The sequence below is a fragment of the Lissotriton helveticus genome, chromosome 4_1, assembly GCF_964261635.1.
Source record: "Lissotriton helveticus chromosome 4_1, aLisHel1.1, whole genome shotgun sequence".
NCBI lineage: Eukaryota > Metazoa > Chordata > Amphibia > Caudata > Salamandridae > Lissotriton > Lissotriton helveticus.
Genome location: NC_136063.1, coordinates 490161777 through 490188370, shown reverse-complemented (window position 1 = coordinate 490188370; position 26594 = coordinate 490161777). Strand labels below are relative to the sequence as shown.

General features: G+C 44.4%; 1 protein-coding gene across 2 annotated transcripts in view; it reads left to right on the top strand.

The window, feature by feature from the left end:
* Window positions 1-26594, top strand: part of WWP1 (WW domain containing E3 ubiquitin protein ligase 1) — a 1173512-nt gene that overhangs the window by 376605 nt on the left and 770313 nt on the right. For both annotated transcript variants that reach the window (XM_078687073.1, XM_078687072.1), the window contains exon 12: window positions 24817-24901. In XM_078687073.1, the coding sequence (XP_078543199.1) occupies window positions 24817-24901 (85 nt within the window). The remainder of the gene's footprint in view (window positions 1-24816; window positions 24902-26594) is intronic.

Below are 26594 nucleotides of genomic sequence, written 5' to 3'. Positions count from 1 at the left end.
CTCTTGTCTTAATTTCAAGTCTCATGTAATGACCCCTACCCATAATCTCGGACACACCCTGGACCAAGTTTGGTCATCCTCTGATATAGTTTCTCCCCCCAGCATCCTCCCGTGTACCTGGTCCGATCATTTTCTCATTTCTTTCACTATTTATACTGGTTCCCCTCATAAACACCTCCGCCCCAAGAATGTTTATGCACGCAGTTGGAATCGTGCCGATCTGTCCTCCCTCTCTCATTCCCTTGCTTCTTCTTCCCCTGACCTCAATGGCATTTCCCTCGACTCACAGGCCGTTGCAGTTGGCAACTGGCTCTCGTCTGCCTGCGACTTAGTAGCCCCTCTCAAGCTAGTTAAGTCCATTCGCCCACACGAGGCCCATCGTTGGTTCAACCCTGAGCTCAAGGCCCTTAAATTAGAGCTCAGACGCTCTGAGCGCCTTTGGCGCCGTAGCTACTGCCCCGACCTCAAGGAAAAATATAAATCTCTTCTTAGAGAGTACAAGAAAGCTATTCTTGCGACTAAGTCTAAGTACTTTTCCGAACAAGTAACCCTTTCGACTAATAAATCTAAAGAGATCTTCTCCTTGGTTAATAACTTGGCTACTTCTGATCGTGCTTGCCCCAACTTCATTCCTTCTCAGGCCCTCTGCACCTCTCTAAACGACTTCTTCATCGAGAAGATCGTTAAAATCAAATCTAATATTTCTGTCACTCCTTTTACCCCTCTTCACCCTGGCCCTCCTATGTCTAATTCTTCTTTCTCCTCTTTCCCTCCCCTTTCTCTGGACTCCTTCTTAGTCCTACTCACAAAAATCAAGTCCGGCTCCCCCATTGATTGTGCCCCTGCTCGCATTCTTAAAACTCTCTTTTCTTCTTGCCCTGCTGCCCCTCTTTCCCTTCTTAATGCTTCCCTCTCTACTGGATCGGTCCCTTCCTCATTTAAATCTGCTATTGTTTCCCCCATTCTTAAAAAACCTGGTCTTGACTCCTCCCTCCCTTCTAACTTCAGGCCCATTTCTCTTCTTCCCTACCTTGCTAAAATTCTGGAATCTTATGTTACTTCCTGTCTTTATACTTATGTTGAGCAGAACCAACACCTCGCTTCTCACCAAGCAGGCTTTCGCTCGGGTCATTCGACCGAATCCGTGGTGCTCGCCGTTCTCGACGAGCTGAAAGCCAAGGCCGACATTAATTCTCCCCAAGCCTTGGTTCTCCTCGACCTGTCCGCTGCGTTTGACACGGTCGATCATAACATTCTCTTAGACTGTGTCAGCGCAGCGGGCATTAGAGGTACTGCTCTTTCCTGGATCACGTCCTTTCTAACAGGACGTTCACAAGCTGTTCACCTCCCCGGCTTTTCTGCCCCTCCCCTCCCGGTGCCCTGTGGGGTTCCCCAAGGTTCCTCTCTCTCTCCTCTTCTTTTCAATTTTTATATTCACCCACTTATCTCTTCTCTTCTTCAGCTGGGGGTCTCGGTGTTCAACTACGCGGATGACCTCCAGCTTGTCTTTGACCTTTCTTCTCCTTCTTACTCCCTATCCTTTTTCCGCTCCACCATGGTTTTTATCTCTGGGTGGATGGGCGCCAATCACCTCAAGCTCAATCCAGATAAGACCGAGCTTGTTCTGACTGGCGGCTCATCCAGCCCTTGGTCCTCTGCTTTCTGGCCCCCCTCCCTCGGACCCCCTCCCACCCCGGTCGCCTCTGTAAAAACCTTGGGCATCAAGGTCAGCCAGGACCTGTCCATGCATGGCCAGGTCAGCGCTGTCGTATCTTCCTGTTTTCTTTCCCTTCGGTTGATCCGAGAAATTTCTCGTTTCTTTTCCCTTGAATCTCTTAAAATTCGCACTGGTGGTTCCAGATTTTCTGTTCTTGCACCCCGGTTTTGGAATTCCCTCCCTCTTTCTATGCGTTCTATTCCCATCTTTTCACTCTTCCGCAAAGCACTTAAAACATTCTTGTTCGCTTTGGCCTACCCCTGTTAATATCCTTCCTAGCCTTGCTTGTTCTGTTCCCTAGACTTCTCAGCGCCAGGAAGCCGTTTGGCCATCGTGCGCTCTATAAATAATTTCATTCATTCATTCATTCATTCATGCACTGACTAGAGTTGGAATAGTAAATTTTACCCCTCCATGAATCCAACACTTTCCCTACTGTTGCACTGAATGGGGGGGGATAGTAAATTTCACCTCTGTGTTATGTAACAGTTTTCCTAAAGTATCATTGTGTGAAGTAGGAGTAGTATATTTTATTCCTCCTCAGTCTATCACTTTGCCTACTTTTGTATACATTTTAGTGGGAATAGTTATGTATTAAGGGCTTCATTACGATGTCGGGCGGAAAGCAGTCCGACCTACTCCTTGTTGGAATAGTTTCCAACTAACTCCAGTTCGGGGAGTCCGACGAACTGTTTACGATGTTTCCCAACACCGTTCGGGCAGACTCCCATTGACTTCAATGGGAGTCTTTGTTCCGACATACAACACAGGCTCCCATTGGAAAAAGGGGTGGTTGCAGAAAAGCTTACACCCTGTAGCGGGCACCCCATGGTGCCTGCCACACTGTGCATGATTGTAAAGAGGGGTCCAATGTGTACCCCCACGGGCCCCAAGAAGGGCCCGCCGGGTGAAGTGGGGCTTGCTACAGGCCCCCAGAGTTAGTTTCTGACAGCTGTTTCGTGTCGGACAGACCGATTCGGAAAGGCTGTCCGAATCCGACATTGTAATACGTCGGTTGGAGGCGCGGTCCATAGACTTGTACGATTCGGCTCTGACTGACTCGGAGTCTCCAAATGCGGTCAGAACAGAGTGTGAAAGACCAAACCCTTACCTTTTCATCATAATCGGTTGATCAGAAATGTTTGAGTCAGTTGGAAACATAGGTTCCGACACGGATTTGGAAAATCCAAATCCCGTTCACAGCCTTTCCAACTGACATCGTAATTGGCCCCTAAATGTAAAATTGTATAGTTTTATTTATATTGTTATAATTTATTATGTTTTTGTTTATTTAACATTATATTTATAATTATTGTTTTTAATGTGTTACATATTTTTAGTAAATTGTAATTTTTTATGTTAATTTGTAATTAAAATTGTTTGTTTTTTAATTGTTTTATGTGTGTGTGTGTGTGTGTGTGTGTGTGTGTGTGTGTATATGTATATATATATGTATGTATGTATGTATATCTATCAATCCAACAGGTTGCCCAAAGTGAGGAGGCCACTCGGAGTTCGCATCATCCAACGAGGGCCCCAGCAGAGTCAGCTCGCACCCCTCCATGAAAGTACGCAGCTCAATGCATTTCGGGCCACCACACTTGCCCACGAGCCTGCTGAAATGAGAAAAGAGCAACTTTTTCTGATTTTGAACACCTGCTCTTTATTTAACAAAGTCCGCCCCCCCGTGTGTATCTTTAAGCCACACTCTGCATCGGCAACAAGGTGCCTTCTGATAATTGCAGTCAAAATCAGCTGTATCAACCCAGTGGGTTGTGCCGTTGTCCATAATTACAGTTCATAAAATCCCCAGTGGGCCAATGGAAAGCGAAAGGTGAGTCCGTGGATTAAGTCACCCACTCGTTATCGAAGAAAACTGCTCCATCATGACACTTGGATTTCCCGCTGCCTGGATCCGCAAATCTGCAACAGGCCTTCGCGACCGAGCCAGGCCACAAAATCAATCCAGGACACCATGTGTGTGAAACGCGTTGAGCAGTGTATGGATGGAGGGGGAGACTGCTACTGTGCTGCACTGAAATCTTCAATTACAGGCATTTTAACTGGTGGCATCTTCATGTGGGGCGACCTTCTTGTTTGATGTTAGCAGCTTTGCTCGTCCGCGAATATGCCCGCTGCGAGTCTTGCAGATCCTGCGTTTATCACCGAGCGCATTGGAGCGGAGGTACTGCATTGAGAGATATTTAATGGACAGTCTGACAGTTACAGCTGCCTTCTCACCCACTGGAGTAAAAGAACGAGGATTATTGTGAAGGTTATGGCAGCACCCACTGGTGTTAAACTGTGAGGGACTATGAGTACCAACATGTTTGCAGCATATGCCCACAGAGGCGGGTCTTTGAGCATTTATCAGGAGTTCCTCATTATTGACTGCCATTGCCTTTTCCATCGCCCGTGAACAAGGACACCATGTGTTTGAAATGCGTTGGGCAGTAAATGGATGGAGGAGCAGAATGCTACTCTGCCACACTGAAATCTTCAATTAAAGGCATTTTAACTCTCCGTGGTGGCATCTTCATGTGGGGCGACCTTCTTGCTTGATGCATATATTATATCTATCTATCTATCTATCTATCTATCTATCTATCTATCTATCTATCTATCTATCTATCTATCTATCTATCTCCATATCCTACTGGTGGTCGCCAGTAGGTAGTTCTAGTTAGGACCTAGCCATAGCAAAATCGCAACATTCTATTCCCAATAACTTTGGCGCCGATTTTCAAAACTTATGGCCCGCTCAGGTCAGCTCCTATCTTGAAAGTTTTGGGATGATTCGTCAAGGGGGGCTGAGAAAAAAAGGGGGTCCCAAAACGTGTTTTCCCCATGCAATTTTCCATAGGAAACTTTCGACACGGCTACAGCCCAAACTGCTGAACGGAATTACACTAAATTTGGCAAAAAAGTAGCCCTTGGTTCAGAAAGAGCCCTTTTTGTTAAATCGTGTAAATCCGTTCAGTAGTTTTTAAAATATGAATGGAAAAAGAAATATTTATATCTGGGCGGAGCCTAACCACACATCTCATCGTGAGATCTGATTTGCTGTCAGCACTTCATCCAAGAAGTGTTGGCAGCCATTTTGGGACCAATATACATTATAGCACCTCATTAAAATAAATTGCAGTTAATAGAAGGTTTTAAGACTTTAGTTACATTAGAAATCATTTGTTGATGGTACAATACTCATTTTAGGAATTGTGGTGTGTTCCAAGTGATTTTACCATGTGAAAAAGCCTTCTGGTGGGATATCATGAATCATGTTTCTATTTTCTCATGCTTTTCCCACAGACGTTTGGAAGGTGATCTATAAGCTAAACTGAGAGCATATTTTCTGTAAATTCACATTATCTTTCTCAGACTTGTGAGAATGAAGTCTGACATTCTCAGTAAAACATGTACATCTAACAAGGGCAGAGACTGTCAGTTGATTTCTTTGTGTTCTAAAGAACAACTAGAGCGCTAACAGTCCTACTTATGACAAACGTATTGCACACCTGAAGCCATCTTGATTGGAATAAAGTGGTATCTCTTAAAACATTTAATTTAAAAAGTAACAAAATGAGGGGGTTCATTTTGCCATAGAAAGTATGATTAGTGCTGCAGAAAGAAAAATTAGGGCACATTTGAGTGACTTCTCAAATCATCTTTTATTTCATAAAAATTCTGACATGCAGACTGAAACATGCACTTTCAATACCAGCAGCAGTCTTCCCTTGTGAGCGGTAGCTTTACTACAGTGATCTAATAAGCAACTAGAGTGCTAACATTCGGAATTTATGGCAAATGTGTGACACATCTGAATGCCTTCTTGATGGAACCAAAGTAAAAAACAAATTATTTCCTACTGAGGAGACTGCAGTTAATAAGGAAATTAGGAAACTTCATAACAAATAAGTCTCCCAAGATGGCCACCAGAGACAAAAGAACCCAAATGTAGCAGAAATATCATTTAGATGTAGCCCATGTATAGCTCAATGACCGAATGTCTGAGAGTGTTAAGAAAAAGAAGAGCGCTTACTGTCTTACTTATGACAAAAGTATGGCACACCTGAAGCCATCTTCATTGGAATAAAGTGGTAACACTTAAAACATTTAATTTAAAAAGGAACACAATGAGGGGGTTCATTTTGCCGTAGAAATTATGATTAGTGCTGAAAAATTAGGACACATTTTGAGTGACGTCTCAAATCCTCTTTTATTTTATAAAAAAATTCTGACATGCAGACTGAAACGTGCACTTTTAATACCAGCAGCAGACTTCCGTGGTGAGCAGTAGCTTTACTACAGTGATCTAATGAGCAACTAGAGTGCTAACATTCAGAATTTATGGCAAATGTGAGACATATCTGAATACCTTCTTGATGGAATCAAAGTAAAATACTGAAAGCATTTTCTTCTGAGGAGACTGCAGTAAATGAGGAAATTGGGAAACTTCATAACAAATAAATCTCCCAAGATGGCCACCAGAGACAAATGATCCCAAATGTAGCACAAATATCACCTAGATGTAGCCCAGATATAGCCCTATGACAGAAGTATGCAAAACACTTTTTATTTTTTGTGTTTTTGCAGTTTTATATAGTGCAGACTTGTCCGGTATTGGAGTACTTTACATGAGCATTGGTTACATCACACAAGAACAAATTCTTTTTAGTTGTAGATATGGGGAGATTAAGTGATTAGACCAGTATCACAGAATGTCGAGCTGAAGCAGAGACTCCAACCTGGTTCCCCAGTTGCAAAGTCTGCAGCTCTGGAAGTAACACCACGTCCTCTCCCCTAAGTACAACATTTAATCAAGTGGTCAACTGATAAAAAAAACATAAAGATAACAAATAATTTAAAAGTGCTTTGTCGCTATTTGAAAACTCAGAAAATATGTCCTCATTTTAGTTTTTAGAGCACTAACCATAATTGTGATGCTAATAAGACCCTCTCATATATGTATTTTCTAAAGGAAAGGCTCTAGGGATTACATCAAGATAACGTCAGGCGTCCCACACTTTTGTAATAAATATAGAGTGTTGGCAATCTAGTTGTACATTAGGATACTGTTGAGAGTCGGAGGCCAGGGGCACGGACTCTGAAAATTGAAGGCAGGTAGGAGGGTGCAGAGGCAACAATTTGACCACACTGGGCAGGCAGGAAGGGCAGTGGCAGCACAACAGAACAGACTATGGAGGGCAGTGGAAAGGGGGGCAGGGGCAACAAACCAACAATACAGGACAGGCAAGAGAGGCTGTGGCAATATAATCGACCATTGTGGGCAGAAGGAAGAGTCAGTGGTATTACAACCATACATGCCAACAGACCCGAATAAGCCAGGAAACGTCCAATGTTTTTAAACCCAAATGGGCTTTATTTGATCTGTCTCCTGACTACAATCTCCAATTTTTCAATGTAAGTCAAAGGGCAAAATCAATACCCCAGTTTTTTTTCAAAATCTCCATCTTACCAAGTTCAACATGTTAGCAAGTATGGTACATTGGATCATGGAAGGCAGGAGGAATTGGGGTAGGGACATGGACTCGGATGACAGAGGACAGGAGGAACATGGAGAGGTGCACCAAACTGACCCTACAGGGCAGACATCAGGGTTTGCAGCAGCACAATACACCACAGAGGGCATACGGGACGGGAGTGCAGCACAACAATCCATAGAAAGCAATTGGGAGGGGACAGGACCATGCACATGGACAACAGAGAACAAAGGGGAAAGAGGCAATGGTAGCTAGTTGACCTTAATGGACAGACAGGCCAGAAAGCTGCAGCATAACGGACTATAAAGGGCAGGAGGGACGGATGAGGGGCATTACAATGGAACAGACAATCCAGGAGGGAGGGAATAGGGGTCTGCACATGGAAGCCAAGGGATGGGGCAAGGGGGCAGGAGCAGCAAGATGACCGTGGAGGTCAGGCAGGATGGGCAAAATACACACCATGGAGAGCAACAGTGAGACTATAATGGCATACACACAGACCATGAGGGAAGGTGGAAGGGGATCAGGGGCAGGTAGCTGACCACACAGGGAAAGTGGGAGGGGCCGTGGCAGCACAGGAGACCATGCATGGCAAGCGGGAGGGTTAGTGGCAGCACAATGGCTATGATGGGCAAGAAGGAGGGTGCAGGAGCATACACAAAGGATCATGGAGGATAGAAGGGAGGGTCGAGACCTGGGCACAGACGAGAGTTCAGGGGAAGGGGCCTCAGAACAGACCACGCGGGGCAAGCAGGAGGAGCAGTTGCAGCACAACAGACCAGGGAAGGCAGAAGGGTGTGGCAGTAAAATGGACCACGGAGGACAGGAGGAAGGGGATAGGGTCATGGAATGTGGACAGGCAGGGTGGAGGTGGCAGGGACAGGTTACAGTCATCTGAGTGTTCTGTTGAGCTGCCTTCCTAGCATTGTCAGTGTAGATAGGAGTGGCAGGTCCATGGAACATGGTGGGCAAAAAGGATGGAACAGGGGCATGCACCCAGACATCGGAGGGCAGGTGGAAGGAGAATAGGGGCAGCAAGCTAAGCACAAATGCTAAGCAGGAGGTCAATGATGGGGAATAGAATTGGGCAATGGAGGGCAGGAGGAGTTGACTGGTACATCATGCTAAATGGAGGGCAGTGGCAGCACATCAGACCATGCATTGCAGGCAGGAGGAGGCTAGTCCATGGATTCAGACAACACAGGATAAGGAGGAGATGAATGGGGCAGCAAGCGAACTGTTCAGAGAAGGCGGGAAGGCCAGTGGCAGAACAACGGCCACACAGGGCTGTAATAAGGGAGCAGGGACATGGACTTGGACAATGGATGGCTAGGAGGAAGGAAGGCAGGAGCAGCAAGCTTGGGTGGGGGCAGCACAATGCCAGGCTCTGCTTCCAACCCCACCCCCCCACCATCCATTGTGATCTGCATCTTACTTAACGTTAAAAACAAAGATTACAGGGACGGTATAGTTAGACTCAGATTTCACTCATACAGAACCAGTGACATTCAGCAGTTATAGTTATCTGATCTAGCTATAACTTACGCCCCCGCAATGTACTGCTAAGGACTTCAGACATTACATCATTCATGACATGGTCAGTTACATCACTTATGACATCACTCATGACATCTCAAATGAGCTCTGAATGGTCTGGAACTATAATTGCTAGGACTTTATTTAGGGATAGTGTGTGTATATTAAGACCCCTTGTTTTTTCTTTTCTTTCGTGTAAGAACCATTATAATATGCAACGTGCCCAGATTAATATGGCCGATAGCCTTTAACTTCAAAGTAATGTGTAATCCATTGTTTGTTTGCAATCCTAAATATGTTTATTATGAATGTCACTTTGACGAGCATACAGGTATGGCGGTCACGGGGCAATATATGCTGAAATGACATTGTGTGCATATTAACACTTGTTATCTTTTCTTTATTGTATCAATTCCTGAATGTTCACATTGTGACCAGGCCAATATGGCCGCCAGCTTTTTGGATTAAAGACCTCTAACCAGCTACATACTATTAATACGCTCTTCTACATACCCAGTTAGTACCTATGCAGTCTTGGAATCCTTATGTCTGTCCCATGCATTTCTCCATTCACCCATCCAGCACTATCTACGTATCCTATCACCCCACCTATACCTAAGCACTTATAAATTCAGCACGCACTTTCTTTGCAACACTGAAATTACTCCAATTATTAGTCGTATACTTAAGGAATGGCGTAGTCACTAACACAAGTGCAGGTACAATATTTTGTACACTATGCATGCACACCTCTAACCAGCTACAAACTATTGATAATCTCTTCTAAATACCCAGTTAGTACCAATGCAGTGTAGGAAACGTCCTGGCTGTCCCATGCATTTCTCCAATCACCTATCCAGCACTATCTACTTATCCTATTACTCCACCAATACCTACACACTTACAAATCCACTATACACTCTGTTTGTAATACTGTAATTATTCGTGTTACTAGTCATGAACTTTTGGACTGTCCTAGCTACTAACACAAGTACAGCTATAATAGTTTGTGCACTATCCAAGCAGACCTCTAACTAGCTACATACTATTGATGCACTCTTCTAAATACGCAGTTAGTATTCATGCAGTGTAGGCATCGTCCAGTCTGTCCCATGCATTTCTTTAATAACTTATCTACCACTATCTACTTATCCTATCACTCCACCAATATGTAAGCACTTATAAATTAAGTGTTCACTCTGTTTGCAGCACTGTCATCATTCCAGTTACTAGTGGTATTCTTATAAAATGACCTAGGCACCAACACAAGTACACATAAAATAGTCTGTGCATAATCCCTACAAATCTCTAAGCAGATACATACTATTGGTCCACTCCATTAAATACTGAAGTAGTACCCATGCAGCGTAGGATACCTTCTGTCAGTCTCATGCAATTCTTCAATTACCCATCCAGCACTATGTTCTTATTGTATCAGCCTGCCAATACCTAAGCACTTATGGGGCAGATTTACAAGCACCCTGCGCCACCAGTATGTCACTTTTTGTAACGTAGTGATGGCGCCAGGCACTCCTTCATATTTACAAGAAGAGGAAAAGCCACCCTGCTTGGTTTTTCCTCTCCTTGTACATACGAGCCCTTCATACACAGAACTTTGCTTTGAATGGGCATTCCATAGGTGTTGCTGTGGGTGTTCCCACCCAACACCCATAGAACAAGACACATCTCCAGATTTATGAGAAATCGTAAATCTGGAGATGTGTGTGAATGCTGCGCAATCCTAGAGTTTGTGTAGCAAGGCACAACGAGGAGAATTGATTTCATTTCTCCTAATTGTTTCCTCTTTCAATGCATGCTGCATTCCACAGCATACATTGAAAGAGGAAAATGCCTTTACTGATTGTTTTTGTGCAGGAAGGTGTCCCTTCCTGCACAAAAACAATCTCCGCACAACACAGACATCCTTACACCATGGTGCAAAGGTGCCTGTGTCACCGCATGGCTGCTGTTTGTGCAGCAGTGCAGAGGGAAGCACAGAGTTGCAACATATTCATGTACATATGTCACATCCCTGTGCTTTGAAGTGCCACAGTGCAGTGCAGCTAAAGAGCTTGCAGTGTCACGCTGCAGTACTTCCTCATAAATCTTCACCTATAAATTCACCATACACTACTAATGCATTCTTTGTCGATCATGCTGTATACATATCTCAACCACATTTTCACACATTACCTTGCAATTATAGTTCTTTCTTTAACCAGAAAAGGTAGTTCTGATAAGAATTTTTTTTTCTTTTTTCTTTTGTATTTTTTTTTTAACAATTTTTTGGGGTGTTTTTTCAAAAATTGAACAAAAAAATGAATAAAACAGGAAACTTTTGGAATTACTTATTCCAAAAACAAATTAAAAAAATTAACAGCGATGGTTGCGTTGCGCAGCACAAACTGCATCCACCGACTGCTCACCGAAGCATATACATTCTTACACTTCACGCAGTGTTGCTCGAGAAAGGCGAATTCTGGCCTAATGTCCATTGCAGGTGTTCCTGAGGGCGCTCCAGACGTACTTGCCACAGCAGGTGAGGGGTTCAAAGCAGCTCGCCTCATTTCCTCCCAAGCTAGATTGAGAGGATGTGTGGTACGGAGATGCTTGTACATAGAAGCAGTCCCAGAAGAGTATTTTTTTTCACTGCCTCTTGACAGGACTCGGTCACAAATTTTGCACGTCACCTTTCCCGCATTAACTTTCTTCTCTCCAGGTGGAAAAGTGAAGAATTTCCACACGACAGATTCCTGCCTCTGCGGACGTGGTGCCTCCTGCAAGAATTCTTCTTCAGAAGATACTTCCTCCTGCTGCTGTCCAGATGCCATTTTGTTAGATATTTTTTGAAAAACACCAAAAAAAACTGAAGCGAAAAGGGTTCTTGCAGGAAAAGAGATGTCTCTCTAGAGATGCTCTAACAAGAATGATTAAAATGGGTGGGGTCCTTCAATAGTTATAGTGGAAAATGTTATGAACTCCTGAAATCTTTTTTTTGAGATCACATGGGATCCGGGCAAACTGCGCTCACGAAGCACGCACCAGACGCAACTTCGCGAAAATATAATTAAAAATGTTTATTATAAGTACAAATATATTATTTTTATGAATATCTTAGACAATCTTTTGCCCTAATATGTATATTAAGGACACATACATATCATTTTAGAACATTAAAACATTTTGCGGGAGTTGCGTGCCCCAGCGCGTATGACGTCACGCGGGACCCGCCATGGCGCAAATGTCGTGTACTGTAATGCGCATGTGTCGCGAATGCCCGGGAGCAGGAGTCGCAGGCTGGTCGCATACCAATCGCGCACATCGTGTAATATTAAATATATATGATGTAACTGAAAAACAGGCAGCCGACGCACACCATATGCGGATCCTTCACGACTTTTCTAAAATGCTGGCTATAATCCGCTCACCCACCGTGTTGTGTACGCTTTGGGTGCGTGACTCCGAAAAAAATGTGGATTTTTTTTAAAATAAAATAATACAAATATATTAAAATAAAAAAATGAAACAATATTTCAGTTTTATTTTGTTTAAACAATTTTATTGCAATTTTTAGAAAAATGTATAATGTTATTTAATGAATAAAATATTTATAAATAAACAAAAAAAATAGGTATAACTACTAATACACTTAAAAATTTGCATTTAAAAAACCTTAGAAATTCACTGTAAAAACCATAGGTTTCAGAGACGTTATAGTTAGAAATTAGCATTTAAAAACCCTTAGAAATTCACAGAAAAAAACCATAGGTTTCAGGGGTGTTATAGTTAGCTGGACATTTCATTCATATAAAATCATAGGAATTCCTCTCTTATAGTTAGTTCTGCTAACTATAACTCGCGCGCCCGCAATACACTACTGATGATGTCACATATTACATCATTCATGACATGGTCAATGACATCACTGATGACATCTCAAATGACATCACTGATGACATCATCCACGTGACAATCTGACAGACCTCATCATACACTAGTATAACCTTTCATCACTCACTGTAAAATAGAGTACCATATTTGAAACCGTTGACACACCAATACCAGTTACTGCATTCCCACTCACTGATTCCCAAGTCTACACACACAACTGTAGTGTAGTTCCTATATTCCCAATAGGCTCTGCGCATTGGAATAACATAAACGATAGTGTAGACGTAGTACTTAGGTCGACTAGGTCTCTATTGAATATGTTCGACTTAATTATAAATGCCAGCTAGCTCAGAGGTCACTAGAAACTTTTTCGAGTACACAATTAGGGATTTGTTTCTGACAACCGCATAAACATGACAACTTGCTCCCTCCAGAATAAGGAGTCTACCTCCAGAGTCGCGGAAACAATAGTTAGCTATTTTACTCAGTCAATCGTGCATGCTTAGTTTCACCAGTAGTGCAGAGAAACAGAGAGACGGGCGTTTTCAATAAAAGAGGTTATTTATTGAACAGTCTTCTTTCTCATGCAAGAGAAGTGAGTTGCTACAATTGCAATACTTGTCATAAAGTAAAGTGCGTACAGTAAAAGGAGTATTATTATGAAATAATACTGTAAAAGCATGGTATGGTTTCTAAGCCATACGGTGTTTAAAATAGATAAAATATATACATTGATAAAATCGTGACTAAACATACTCAACTGGTGCTTCTAAGATACGCATACCCCGGTGTACCTAACCTAAGCCTAGTACGTGGGAAGGAGTAAGTGAGCTGCAGTTTGAATTAAGATAGTTTCTGCCAAGAATCTGAATTAAGAATTCTCTACGGGTCTAATCAGCTCCGTACCTTGGTTATAGAATGAAGGAGGTCTTGTATCTCTCTCTCAGGACTCGATCTCCCAGGAACCCGCCAGGGTGACAGGGAAAGACTGGAGCTGGATTTCTCGGCAGGAGAAAAGATAGCGTCTCTCTCAGTGCGTCAATCGGAGGGCCGGCTTACTTCGGCACTTGCTACAGCAGGGCGTCGGGCAAGTAGATAGCCGATCTGCTCCAAACCACCGTGTCTTTTGCTAAGGCAGATGCTGGTATATTTATACCTGGAAGGTGCCGAGTTTGACGTAAGGTTGGACATAAGACGTCACTAAGAACTCGCAGTTCTTTCAGGACTCCAGGAGTTCTAGGACAAATCAATACAGAAGCAGGGGGAATTCCCGGGCTGCTGGAGGCTTCGTTTGTTCAAGAACGCGTTGTGCTTTCTAGGAGTCTATGGGAGTATCCTTGCCGTATTTGGACTGCATTGGCTATGACTTAATATGGGTATGATTCTTATGTCTTTATAAGGATATGATTTGTTATAACCACATAAGGGCATAAATCGGGAATATTTAAATAGGGTCCTAGATACGTTTAAAACACCCACTCCACGTATAATGTCCATCATTACTAAATACTGAGCAATTTTAGACATATAACAATGCATGTGTTTTCCACCCTACCCAAAATACATAAAATGCGATTGAAATGGTATGTACACGAAAATGAGTAGTATACTGTACGTCTTTGTAAGCAGTGGTATCATTCAGATAATGCATATATTTGTACATTGGAATGTTGACTGAATGAATCACGAAAATTACATTTATGAAATGGCTCTTAATACAGAAGAGAAGGTCAAGACCATTTCATCACATATTTATACGACACTGTACATGTGCTAGAGGCTAAATCAAAATATTATCTCTAGAGTTTTCAAAAATTAGAAATCTTGTTCTCTAAGAATAGTTCTACTTTAAGCAGAGTATCATGTGCCATTAAGGTAAATATTTTGGGAACGGGGAAAAAATTATTTCGCTTTCAGGGAAAAATAGTTCCATAGTTTTTTAGAAGTTCTGTTTATCAAAACTGAAGGTCGAATTCAGAGTTCAGGGAACGCTGTGTGCTTGTGTTTTCTAAAGTTATTCTCGTTGTTAGGAGAGAACATTAGCTCAGATAGGCTGGCAAAGAATTTGTCTACAACAGTAGGTGAAAGTTGGACCATGTCCGAAAAAGTAGAAATAGTGCATATGTGAGAAGCATTGCCGTCATCGGTGCCTAGATCAGCAATGTTCACAGAAGGTTGTACCTGTGTGCCGCTTTCATCTCGTACCTCACCGCCACCTAATCGTAATGGTGAGGTATCAACGAATGCCGTCATCATAATAGGTAGCCGCTGGGGACAACACGTTGCATGAGCCGTTACCGAACCAAGCAAAGTATCGATATCCACAGGTACTGCTGATGGGAGTTTGAGACAGACGTCTAACACGCATTCTTCTCCGCATAACAGGCATCGTAGAACAGGTAGGATGCAATCTTGCCAGATTGGTCTGAATAAAAGAAACCAGGTAGTATTCAGATCTCTTAGCCAAGCCGAGGACTTTAGTAATCCGATCTCGGTATCTCATTGCTAGGAGCGTTTCTTCCATTGTAGCCCGAGTTTTGTCTGTGGCTGGACTTGCCATATCGGAGCAGAAGGAACAAAAATAAGATTCCTGCTACGAGTCCCAAGATGAGAGGCAGGCCGCCAAACACAGAGTGCACGAAATTCGGGAAGATGCTCAGGACTGCTTCAAAGGGTGCTAACAGTCCCGAAATTTTTTCTTAAATACATGTGCAATGCCACTGGTATCAGCCATGTTTAAGATTTGACTTAACATTTCTACGAAATGTACGGGCAATTTGTTGATAATAATGCATGTATCTCTGCTGCTGTCCTTGCGACTTGCAGATCATACGTTTCTCTAGACGAGGTTAAAGGCCCAGTTGTTTGTAAAAGAATAGACTTCATTCTGCTTATTGGAATTGTAATTGTGCCATGTGTTATCCATTCAATGACAGGTCTTTCGGAGACTGTCAATGGCAATCTTTCTAGTTTTTCAGTGCTCAGAACCGTATAGTCTGCTCCTTTTTGTGCCAAAGAGATTTGTTTATCTGTAAGGTTAAAGATAGAAAATAATGACGTTGTGTTCATTAGACGCCATGGCACGTAGCCTGAACGGAGGTTTTGTAACGTCCAGCCTAACTGTACAATAGAATGTAATTGGGACTGGCCATGTTGTAACATTAGCATGTCCTGTTCTATTATATCATTATTGCGTGCAGAGCGTAGGGTCCTAATCAAATTTTACGTCCGTGTTTAAAGAAGAGCTCCAATGCACCCGATGTAGGACTCGAGCATTGGGGAATCTAGCTGCTGTTGCTTCTTTTAGTATAATATTGGAGATTTTTGGTCAGGGCCCACAGACATGAACCATAGCTGCCCCTCTTTTGTTGAGCTCGGGCACTTATTTAGTTGGCATCCTAGCTCAAGCCCTTTGATACACGCTGGCAGTGTCTGCTTTTAAATGTGCTGAAGCAACGTTAGTGATGTGTATTAAAATTGTGGCTTTCTGTTTTTTAAATATGAGAGAGTGTCCTTCAAGTTTTGTTGGATAACACCATCACTGTCCATTACATAGGGTGGTTTTGGATAATGTACACCGCTTTATTAGTCAACACAGCTGTAGCATAGCTTCTAAAATGTTCTTGGTAGTGGCATACCTTTTATGCGATCACTCCATGTGAGGACAAATGATGGAAATGATCTTCACCAAATTGTGGAGTCCATGCAAGACTCCAAGTGTCCTTGGGTTTCTGTCACACACTTTACTCTGTGGTTGCCTGGGAGATGCTTTCACGTTCAGTTGGCCACGGGGTCTGCTTTATCTGTGTTCCCAGATCCCACTTTGCTCAAGTTTCCAGACGAGGAGGATTTGATACGCTGACCAGATAAAATGTTGCACTTGGGCCTCCTTTTCCTCACCTGTATATGGTGGATCTGCTTTTGTAGTAAGATTTTATTTTTTTATTTTATCTTTTAGCATTTATTAAGCGCGAACAATTGCCCGCAGGCGTCTCGGCGCTAAATGGTCTCATCCTTCAACTTAAACCCCAAATACGGCAGTTGTGCGCACGGTTATTTAACGCCATTCAATTACCTGCGCCCACTAAGATACCCACCATGAACCCAATTCATGCAGTGCGTTGCAGCAAGTTTCTTCAGTGGTGCACATTGAAGCGATGATCCCCTTTCACCCCCACCTTTCTGATGTGTTACTATTCACACTATCACATGCTCAGCTGTGCCTACTGTAAAGAGATATTTGGCTTCTGACCCTCTTTTATGAGTTTTCCTGTCCAGCCTTATTTATTTAATTCACCACTAGATTTCTGAAAGGTTTGCTCTTCCTATTTCCTCCCACTCAGCTTATTGCTCTTCATAAAAAATTTGAATGCTTTTTCAATGTGCATCATGGCATTCCATTCAAGCTTAAGCAGTGACCTGGTTTGACTTCTGACTGTGAAAATCTTTCTTCATGGCAGTGACTTTTGCTGTTTTCTACCTGGATAAACTGGTTATTTGTACCTATGTTATGTTATGCAGGATTTGTTGAGTGCACTATCACCCGGGAGGTTATCGTGGTGCTGAGCAGTTGCAAGTTTAGACAAACCTAGGGCCTAGTGGGACTACTTGAAAAGCGAGGTCTTCAGCTTCTTGTGACATTTATGTGTAGTGGCTGGTCGTTGCACCTATTATGAGCGAAGAAGGCTCAACTGCAGGGATCTGGTTTTCTGTATGTGTGGGATTTGTGCAAGGAGTCTAGACGTGCGGATATGTCTGAAAGGTTTGTGAAAGCAGATGCGATTGTTAAGGTATGTTGGGCCAGTGTTATGTGGTGCCTATGAGGTGTGGGTGAGGAGTTTGAAGTGTGCTCATTTGTGAATGATGGCAAGCACAACAAGATGATGGACTGAGTGTTGAAACTTATCAACCTCTAACCCCCAGTCATGAGATCTGGGTTCTGTCCATTGTCCTTTTGCGCACTGTGTGACCCCATTTTGAACCCAGCCATATGCAAATGAGTCTTGACCCTGCGTCTCATGGGAACAGTCCAGCCTGAACTGCCAAGACTGGTCCACCCTCGTCATCCTAGGACCAGTTTCAGTTACACCCCTCATCAGCCAGGCTTGCTTGAATCCAGTGGCACAGCGAGCAAGGGACCCACATCTGGCAAATCCTTGGCCACTTAGGGCGAGCATAGTGAATGGTTAGCCAGTGGAGCTCCTTCAGGTGTGGTGTGATGTGAGTACAGCTTGGGAGGTTGAGTGTGATTGACCACCCTTCTGGTGAGATTTCTGTTGATTCCGGCATAGAGGGTTGTACAGTAGTCCAGCTTGCTTTTGACCAGGCGTCAACGACTGGTTTCAAGGTGCTGATTGGGAGTCATTTGAAAATCTTCCTCCGCATTTACAGTGTATGGAAGTATGAAGCAGTGAAAGTATTGACTTAGACCCTCATATCGAATTTGCTGTTGATCAAGATCTTGAGGTTCTTGGAGTGGGAGGTGGCGAGGTGGGAGGGGGCAGGGGAGTATCGGTCCTAGCTCCGTCTGTTGGTCACCAAGGAGAGTGCCACAGTGATGATTGATGCACAGGTTCTGTGAGGGAGGGATTGAGTTGGAGGCAGCTGATGGTGAGGTGAAATTTTTCACAATGGCAAAGATTCCTTTGCTTCTGTTGGTGCTGGCATCATTGCAGGCTGGATCATTTGGTGGTAGCGTCGTAGGGTGGATTTGAATGTACTCCTGTCTGAATTGTCCTGGCTCATTGTATATTTGCGCTTCAGTAGTTTACAGTGGCATTTCTCCAGTCTTGAGTTCCTCTGTGCACCAACTGGGCTTGGGTCTGGATCGTTTTGCATTGTTGTGTTTGAGGGCAGCCATGGAGTCAGAACAGGAGGGGATACAATTGTTTACATTCTTCAGGGCTTTGGGGATGCTGTTGCTGTTTTGGTGTCGATATTGCTCGATATTGCTTGAGAACAGTTTTCCAGTCCTAGTCCGTGATGCTGTTGAATTTTCAGAGGTTTGATCTTGCGATGGTGCTTGCGTGTTGGACAGGGATGCTGATCTTGACATGGTTGTGGCCTGTCCAGGGAACTGGTGTTGTCTATCCATCTTTCCTACTGAAAGTGGATCTGCCTTTTGCATAAGCCAGCCCATCACTCTCTTATCCTTATGCCCTCCTCATCCCACCAAATTTGAGGACCAGCTGGTTGCTGGGTATGTAGTGTCTTACTATATCAACCACATATGAGGATTAAGCCTATTATCTCCTTGTTACTGTCTCAGAAGCCAAAATGTCCAAGGTGTCCAATTACACCATTTTCTGGTGGGTTATCCTTTGCATTAAGATCTGCTATGCCTTGGCCAAGAAAAACCCTTTGGCTATTGTTCGTGCCCCTTCACCAGGGCCATGGCTGCTTCCACCATTTTCACTAAAGAAGTTCCCGTTATTGACATCCGCCAAGCCGCCACAGTCCTCTTGCCACAGTTTTTCTAAACATTATTACATCATAGCTCAGAAACGCATGAACGGATACTTTGCCAGGCGTGTATTGCATGACTTCCTGTGATAATTCACCCCACTTCCCTGAGAGTATTACTTTGAGACCCATTTATAAGGTGAGAAATCTGCTGGAAGAAGTGTTCATGAGAAGAATGTTGCTTTGAAAACAATACATCTGATAGAGACTTCTAGCTGCAGATTCCTTACCTTAGAATATTTCGAAGGCATCAGACTGAATTCAGAAATGTTTAAGGAGTTCCCTTGTGCACTGGTAAGTGGATCTGTTTGGCTCTGCGTAGCCTCTTTGCATGGTCTGCGCCAGAAGTGATGTGCGATGTCCCTATAGAGGCGCCACCCCAGCGGAATGATCTCAGTTCCTTCTTTCCTGTGCCATTAGCGCAAATCCATACGAGCGCCGTCCAGTCAGTTTTTTGACTGAATTTGTTTGACCGTTTTGTTGAATTCGACCTGTGTGGCTTTTTTCTGCCTTGTTTTTGGACTATGTCCCCGAATAAACCAACTGGTTTTAAGCCTTGTGGTGCCAGTCAAAGGCAAAAGTCTGTGAGAGACCTCCACTTGGTGGGCCTATGGTACCTGGGCCGGGACCACGACTCCACCGTCTGCTCGTCTTGCAAGACTATGAATACAAAGGCCATTTGGGGGTGCCCCGTGAAGCTTTTGGCCGCTCAACAAATGACTCCACATTGCTCCAAGTCCCTTTCACGATCCCAGACTCCAGTTACATCCCACAAGAACAAGTCTAAGACGTCGAAGCGCTCTTCGAATTCTCTGCATTGATTCTGCTAATCGGAAGATGCACGGAAACGACGTCATAAATACAGGCTAGCTACTAGGTTGTCCCTGTGGAATCCTTGCCTGACACTGGGTCCGCACTTCAAGTTTGTCAGAGCGACTCCTGCCCAACTCTGAGATTTTTATGAGGTTATGAGCCTCATTTTTGGGAAGTCAGACTCCTCTGGAGTGCCTTCAGGCCCCATGGATTAGGAAGTGACTCCGACTGGGGCTTCACCTGCGGGTCCTCCCTCGGCACCAGTTTGGCTCCCGGGAACCATTTGTTACCTCCTCCGAGGACGGTTCTAGTGGTGCAGACTGCATTGTGAATCCTGACTCCAATATGAGCTGGACCGGCATCGCCCTACGTCGGTTTCGGCGCTGACCAGGCCCACACGGCCTGAATTGGAGATGGTGCCCTCCTTCACAGAAGGGCACTTTAAGGAACACATGTTAAAGGGATCTGAGTATCCTATGGCTATTCTGACCCCCTTGCACAGCATATAGTCCACAATACCTGGTATGAGGAGCTGACTGATGCCAGTGGTCTGATACCTCATCAGACACTGGCCTTCTCTTTTTCCTCTCGTAATGCCTATGGAGGAGGTGGCTTCCTTTGTGGTAGTAGTCCAGAGGGGGGCTGACAACCTGGACCTTCAGTTGCCCACGGCCAAGGTCAAGACGAAGTCTTGACAGATGTGTTTCAGCCTTAGGTGTTTTCCCACTCATAACAAGTAATCTCCTTTAATGAAGCCCTCACACATTTCTTACTCTGGGCCTGGGCCCAGGACTAATTTGCACCTCACACATTTCTTACTCTGGGCCTGTGCCCAGGACTAATTTGCACAGGACTATTTCCCACCACCATCGCCCTGTGTCTTGGGACCCAGCCTTACTCTCCCACCATCCCACCCCTTAGAGCCTGATGGTCCAGGCCTACACCTCCAAGATAAATCCAGATGCAGTCTCTACTACGCTGTTTGATAGGTAATCCAAGAGGCTAGATACCTTTGGAAATAGGATTTTCTCTTCCACCAGCCTAGCTCTGTGGGCCGTGAACACTGCATGCTTATTGAGCATTTTTTCCCATAATGTGTGGAATACAGTTGCTCAAATGCTATCTATGGTCTCGAAGGAGGCCCGGCCATACTCTGCCAAGCTATCGCTGACAGGAAAGATGCAGCAAAGTTCACCATTAGATGCGGATTCAATACAACCAACTTACTAGGCAGGGCCATTGCTTTCACAGTGGCACTCTGACATCATGTCTTGCTAAGGACTACTGGCTTTTGGGGGGGATAACCAGGCATCCCTTATAGACATGTCCTTTGATGGGACTCACCGTTTGGTGACAAGGTGGATTTGTCGTTAGAGCGTTTTAAAGACAGCAGGGCCACCGCTAGGTATTTGGGGCTGTTGGGTAGATGGGGTTGTCAACAGGTTAACACCCTCCACACTTTTCTGCCAATCACTGCAGATCAACTTTCTCACTCTGCTATAAGATCAAGTCGGGATCGCCGGTCGATCCACTTAAACCAGACCAATTCAAGAAAGTGCTATCGACAATTTTACCTTCCCTGAATCAGTTGATAAATGGGTCCGTTAGAACAGCTACGGTGCCCAGTGCCTGGAAACAGGCTAATGTTATCCCTTTCCTTAAAAAACCTACGCTTGACCCAATCAAGCCAGAGAACTACTGCCCTATCTCCTTGCTTCTGTGGGTGGCTAAGATCACAGACGCTTATGTAAACTCCCGCCTGTCGGATTATTAAGAAGGCAGAGGTCGCGAGGTTGCAAAGGGCACATAATGCAGCTGCTAGAACGCTTTTAGGCCTACGCAAATTGTGCTCTGTGTCTAATGTTGTCCGCCGTCTGCACTGGTTACCGGTGGCCAGACGCACTGAATTCAAAACCTTATGCATCGCTTTCAAGGTTTGGAAGCTGACCACGCCTCCCATTCTGGCTGATCTCTTGTTGCCTTATGCCCCTACACGATCTCTTCGCTCACAGGATCAGCCCTTGGTGGTGGTTCCCCGGCCCCGCGGAGCCCGGGCTGGTGGCCGCTCTTTTTGCTACAGAACCGCCACCCTCTGGAATTCACTCCCTATGCAGATCCGTGGCCTTGATAATTATTTTGCAATTAGAAAGGCCATTAAGACCTACCTTTGCCTTGCTTTCTAGTCTCCTGCCTGCTTTCTGCTGTGTTTGTCTTTCCTGCATTAGTCTAAGGAAATCAAAAGGGGGGAGTGAAGAGGTGATGCCGGTGGGCACCGAGGTGGGCACGTCCTCCTCTTGTCAGGGTTTTAGGTTAATCAGAAAGGGCCACCTCACATTGGGTGGATGTGTATCCAGATGTCATTGGAGTACACCATCTTTGTTAAAATACCCCTCACACACCAAAAGGGCCCTTGGTGTCATGCTTCATCATCGGGGTCTTCCCGTCCCGCTGCGGGGCGGGGCTGTGCTGCGACAAGCGGATACGCTGGAGCACCTTTAGATGGAGGTGCTATGTGTTAGGAGTGAGTGTCAGTGGGGTCAGGGGTGATATACGGTGTGAGTTAAAAAATACCTGGCCTAGTGGAAAAAGAAAATTTTATTAAACACTGGCTGGTATTATTAAAAAGAAAAAGTGAAGCGGAGAGATGGAGCAGGTTAATGGGCTCTCTCTCCTAAGTGGGTCAACATGTTTCGAGGCACGGGGCCTCTTCGTCAGGACCTAGGGGAGATCCCCCTGTCACTCACTAATGTTTTCTCCACACAGGTAGAAAAAAGTGTATGTACAAAAAAGTGAACAAAAAGAACTATGTGAGTAACTACACATTAATAATTACAGCACATATATGCTACCACACTAATAATGTAGTATGCTTATCAATGGGGGGATCAATGCCTCATGAGCCAGCATAAGACTGAAGGGTATGGTGGGGTATCAGTGTGCCCCTAGCACGCTTGTGCTTCCTCCTTCGTCCGCGGCTTCCGTGGATGTCAACGGACGAAGGAGGAAGCACAAGCGTGTGTGAGGGGTATTTTAACAAAGATGGTGTACTCCAATGACATCTGGATACACATCCACCCAATGTGAGGTGGCCCTTTTCCTGCATTAGTGCCAGGACGCCACTTTGCTGGGGCAGCTGTCGCGCTTTACAAGGTAAGATAACATACCATAAGAGATAACATTGGGGCTTGCCATGGCCCCTCGATACCCGCATTCACCTTCTGTGGCTATAGTAGGAGCTATGAGCACAACCTGCAGGTACGACAGTCCTTTCGTGGCCACAGATACAGCTCCCACAAGCCTTACAGGAGGTCTACCCCATTTGCTCCCCACCTCTGGCAGCCGCAACTTCAAAGCCTCTTAAGTTTGCCCTATACCGTCATGGGCGCCTGGTTAGTGGCAGGTTTCTGGACCACCTACCCCAGTGGAGGGAAACCACTTCAGACAAATAGATGCTGCAGACAGTCCAGAAGGGGCTATGACTTATCTTCCGAACAAAAACCTCAGCCTTTACCACTGTCCCCTGACCGGCTAATGGAGGATCACCTTTCACTATTGCAATATGAAGTGCAAGCTCTTTTGGTCAAAGGAGCCATAGAGAGGGTACCAACAGCAGAAGTAGGTCGTAGTTGCTATTCCCACTACTTTCTGCTGCCGAAGAAGGATGGAGGCCTCCTTCCTATCCTAGACCTCTAAACTACTTCTTGAAAAAAGAAAGCTTTCCAGATGCTCACCTTGACTTAGGTGCTGTCTGCCCTTGACCCTGGGGACCGGATGGTAGTGCAGGACTTGCAGAACACATACTTTCACATCCTTCCTGCATACATGCGTTACCTGCGGTTCACAGTGAGCCACACACATTTTTAGTTCACTGTGCTCCCTTCTGGACTCAGCAGTGCCCCTAGGGTTTTATCCAAGGTGATAAGTGGTTGCAGCAGACCTGGAGTTGTCTCAGACCTCCAGACTACGCCAGATCTCCTGCACTCGCTAGGGTTCACTATAAGCGTGCCGCAGTCGCACCTGACATCCCATTCAGATGCTTCCTTTCATCTGAGCCATTCTGAACACAGTGCAAGAATATTACTTTGGGATTAATTTATGAGGCATTGAATAGTTCGAAAGAAGTGTCCATCAGATGAATGTTACTTTGAAAATGATATTTCTGGTGGATACTATATCTTGCTGCAGATTCTTTTCCATCCTCTTTCCTCCTGTATGAGTTAGTAGAGTGATTAGTGAGATTACAAGGTGTGCAAACATAGATAATCTATTGTCCCTAGTGTTGATGCTCTCTCGCTTAGTCTATGCATGCTTGCTAAGAAAGTACAAGGAGATAATACCAGTGTGCCGGCGTGTATGCTGTTCACTCCGTAGTCATCTCATCCTGGGCTGGTGGTTTTGCAACTGGTGTACTTGGCGCCACCAGGGAGTGCTGGAAAGGTATTGCTTAACAAAAGTTTCCTAATCCGGTCTGCTATTTGGAGGTTAGTCATAAAGTGAGGAATCTGGAAGGAGATATAGTACCAACCATAAACACCCTTTTGAGTATGCCTCATTACCTTTAGCCATTGCAGTTAGCCAAACATGTTTTTACTGTGGGATCTGACTGAATAGGCACCCAGTGTTAGGATTGTTGGTGGTAGCTGTTTTACGATGATGTGTAATAATTGAAATGGCATATGTTTCTGTTCCATTTTTAACGTATTGATATATTTCTTTGAGGAAAAATATTATTTCCCTGTCTGTTTGAGGGATCCTTTGCTTGTTTCATTATTGTTCACTTAGAATTGATAGAAAGTTGTTAAAAGATTCCATGTCTACAAATGTAGCTGCTCCATGTTTTGTTTTTAGTTTACTATTAAAGTTCACAAATATTTAATGAATGTGTTTTCCTTTTAGAAAGAAGAGTTGACTCAAACGACCGAGTGTACTTTGTGAATCACAACACAAAAACAACTCAATGGGAAGACCCCCGAACTCAAGGGTAGGTATTGTTGTATTACACTTGCATCTGAGCAGGTTTGCAATCATAAAATGAGAAGAATTCAGCATCACCTGCCGAAAAGCTATTGTGTACTGCACAGAGTTACTTCGTATGACACTTGTATTGAAGGTGCACAAAAATGTTTAATCGGGCATCACTTGCTTATAAACTAGAAACTAAAAGGTTGTCATGGATGTGAAGAGGAGAGCGATGGGGGAGGGATAGCAGACTATGCTTGCTGTACATGCCCGAATTCATGAATCTTCAATTGTCCTTAGTTCCATCATGACGGGTGACTTAAGTAATATGCAGATTAATCTCATGACATAATAGAGAAGTACATGCCTGCAGTTTCACTGATTGCGGGAGAGACTGAACGTGTGAAATTGCTGACTATTGGTAATAACAAAAGCAAAGTGGGGCATCAAACTAGGCGTGCCCATCATTTCAGATAAGGCCTTGTTGGAGAAATCCCAAGTCACTTTTTTTAACCTCACATTAAGAAAAGGCTAGGAATGGAGCAGCAAGTGGTAGAAGAAGGGATTGATTTTAGACTTGTTTCTCAGCATTCCTTGGAGTAAGATATTTCAAGTTTTCAGGAGGAGGTAATTATTATTTAGGAATAATTTGTTCTTATATAACACATAGCTACCGCTAGGGTTTTCCAGAGCTTTGGGAGAAGGTAAGGTGAATAAGACATATGAGCAAAAATAGCCACGTTTTCAGTTCCTTGGGAAAAGAAGTGCAGCTTTGCAAGGTGTCAGGAAGCGTGTGCCATAGCTTTGGGCGCAAGGCGAAAAAGGACCAGCCACCCATATGAGTGCGTATGAATCTGGGGACTGTGTAAAGAAATTGGTTACTTTAGCGCAATGTGCTGGAGGGGTGGTAGGGCACAACCAGTTTTTGCAGATACCGAGGTCCTAAATCAGAGATGATTTTTTGCATGAAGCAGAGAGCCTTGAAATTGATTTGTCTGTTGTGAGCCTGTGAAGGTCATGGAGGGGGGAAATCGGGGGTGGGGTCGCACACTGAGACATGTTTGGGGAGCCGGAACAGATGCATGGCGGTAGAGTTCTGGACCACTTGGAGATGTCTTAGAACTGCCTTAGTAGCCCTAAATACCGGATGTTGCCATAGGCTAGCCTTGATAAAATCATGGCCTGGAAGACTGTCCTTTTGGCCGAAAAAGCAAGCATCCACAGAATCTTTTTGAGCTATTTCATAATAACGAAACAAGTTTCAGGCTACTTCAGCCACCTGAGATTTCATGGACAATGTGGAGACCAGCCAGAAGCCTAGGATCTCACCTTATGGGCAGGTTCAGGAAGAGCCGCCAACGTGGCAGGCCAGTGTTGAGGCCCCCAAAGCTGGGGATTTATGCCCAATATCATTACCTCGGTCTTGTTGCAGTTTAATTTTAGAGTTGGTATTCATCCATGTTTGGAAAAGTCCAAGGCAGGATATTCGATCCTCTGAATTTCCTGAATTTCTTTTTCGTACGACTAGAGAGAAGACTATATGAGTGTTATCTTTGTATGAAAACAGGGTGAGACCGCAGCATTCCAACAAGCCGCCGAAGGGCGGGCATATATGTTAAATAGCATGGGCTGAGGGCAGAACCCGACAGGACTCCTAAGGCAAGGGAGTGTGAGCTGGATACTACATTAGTCGAAGGACCTGGAACTTGTAATCC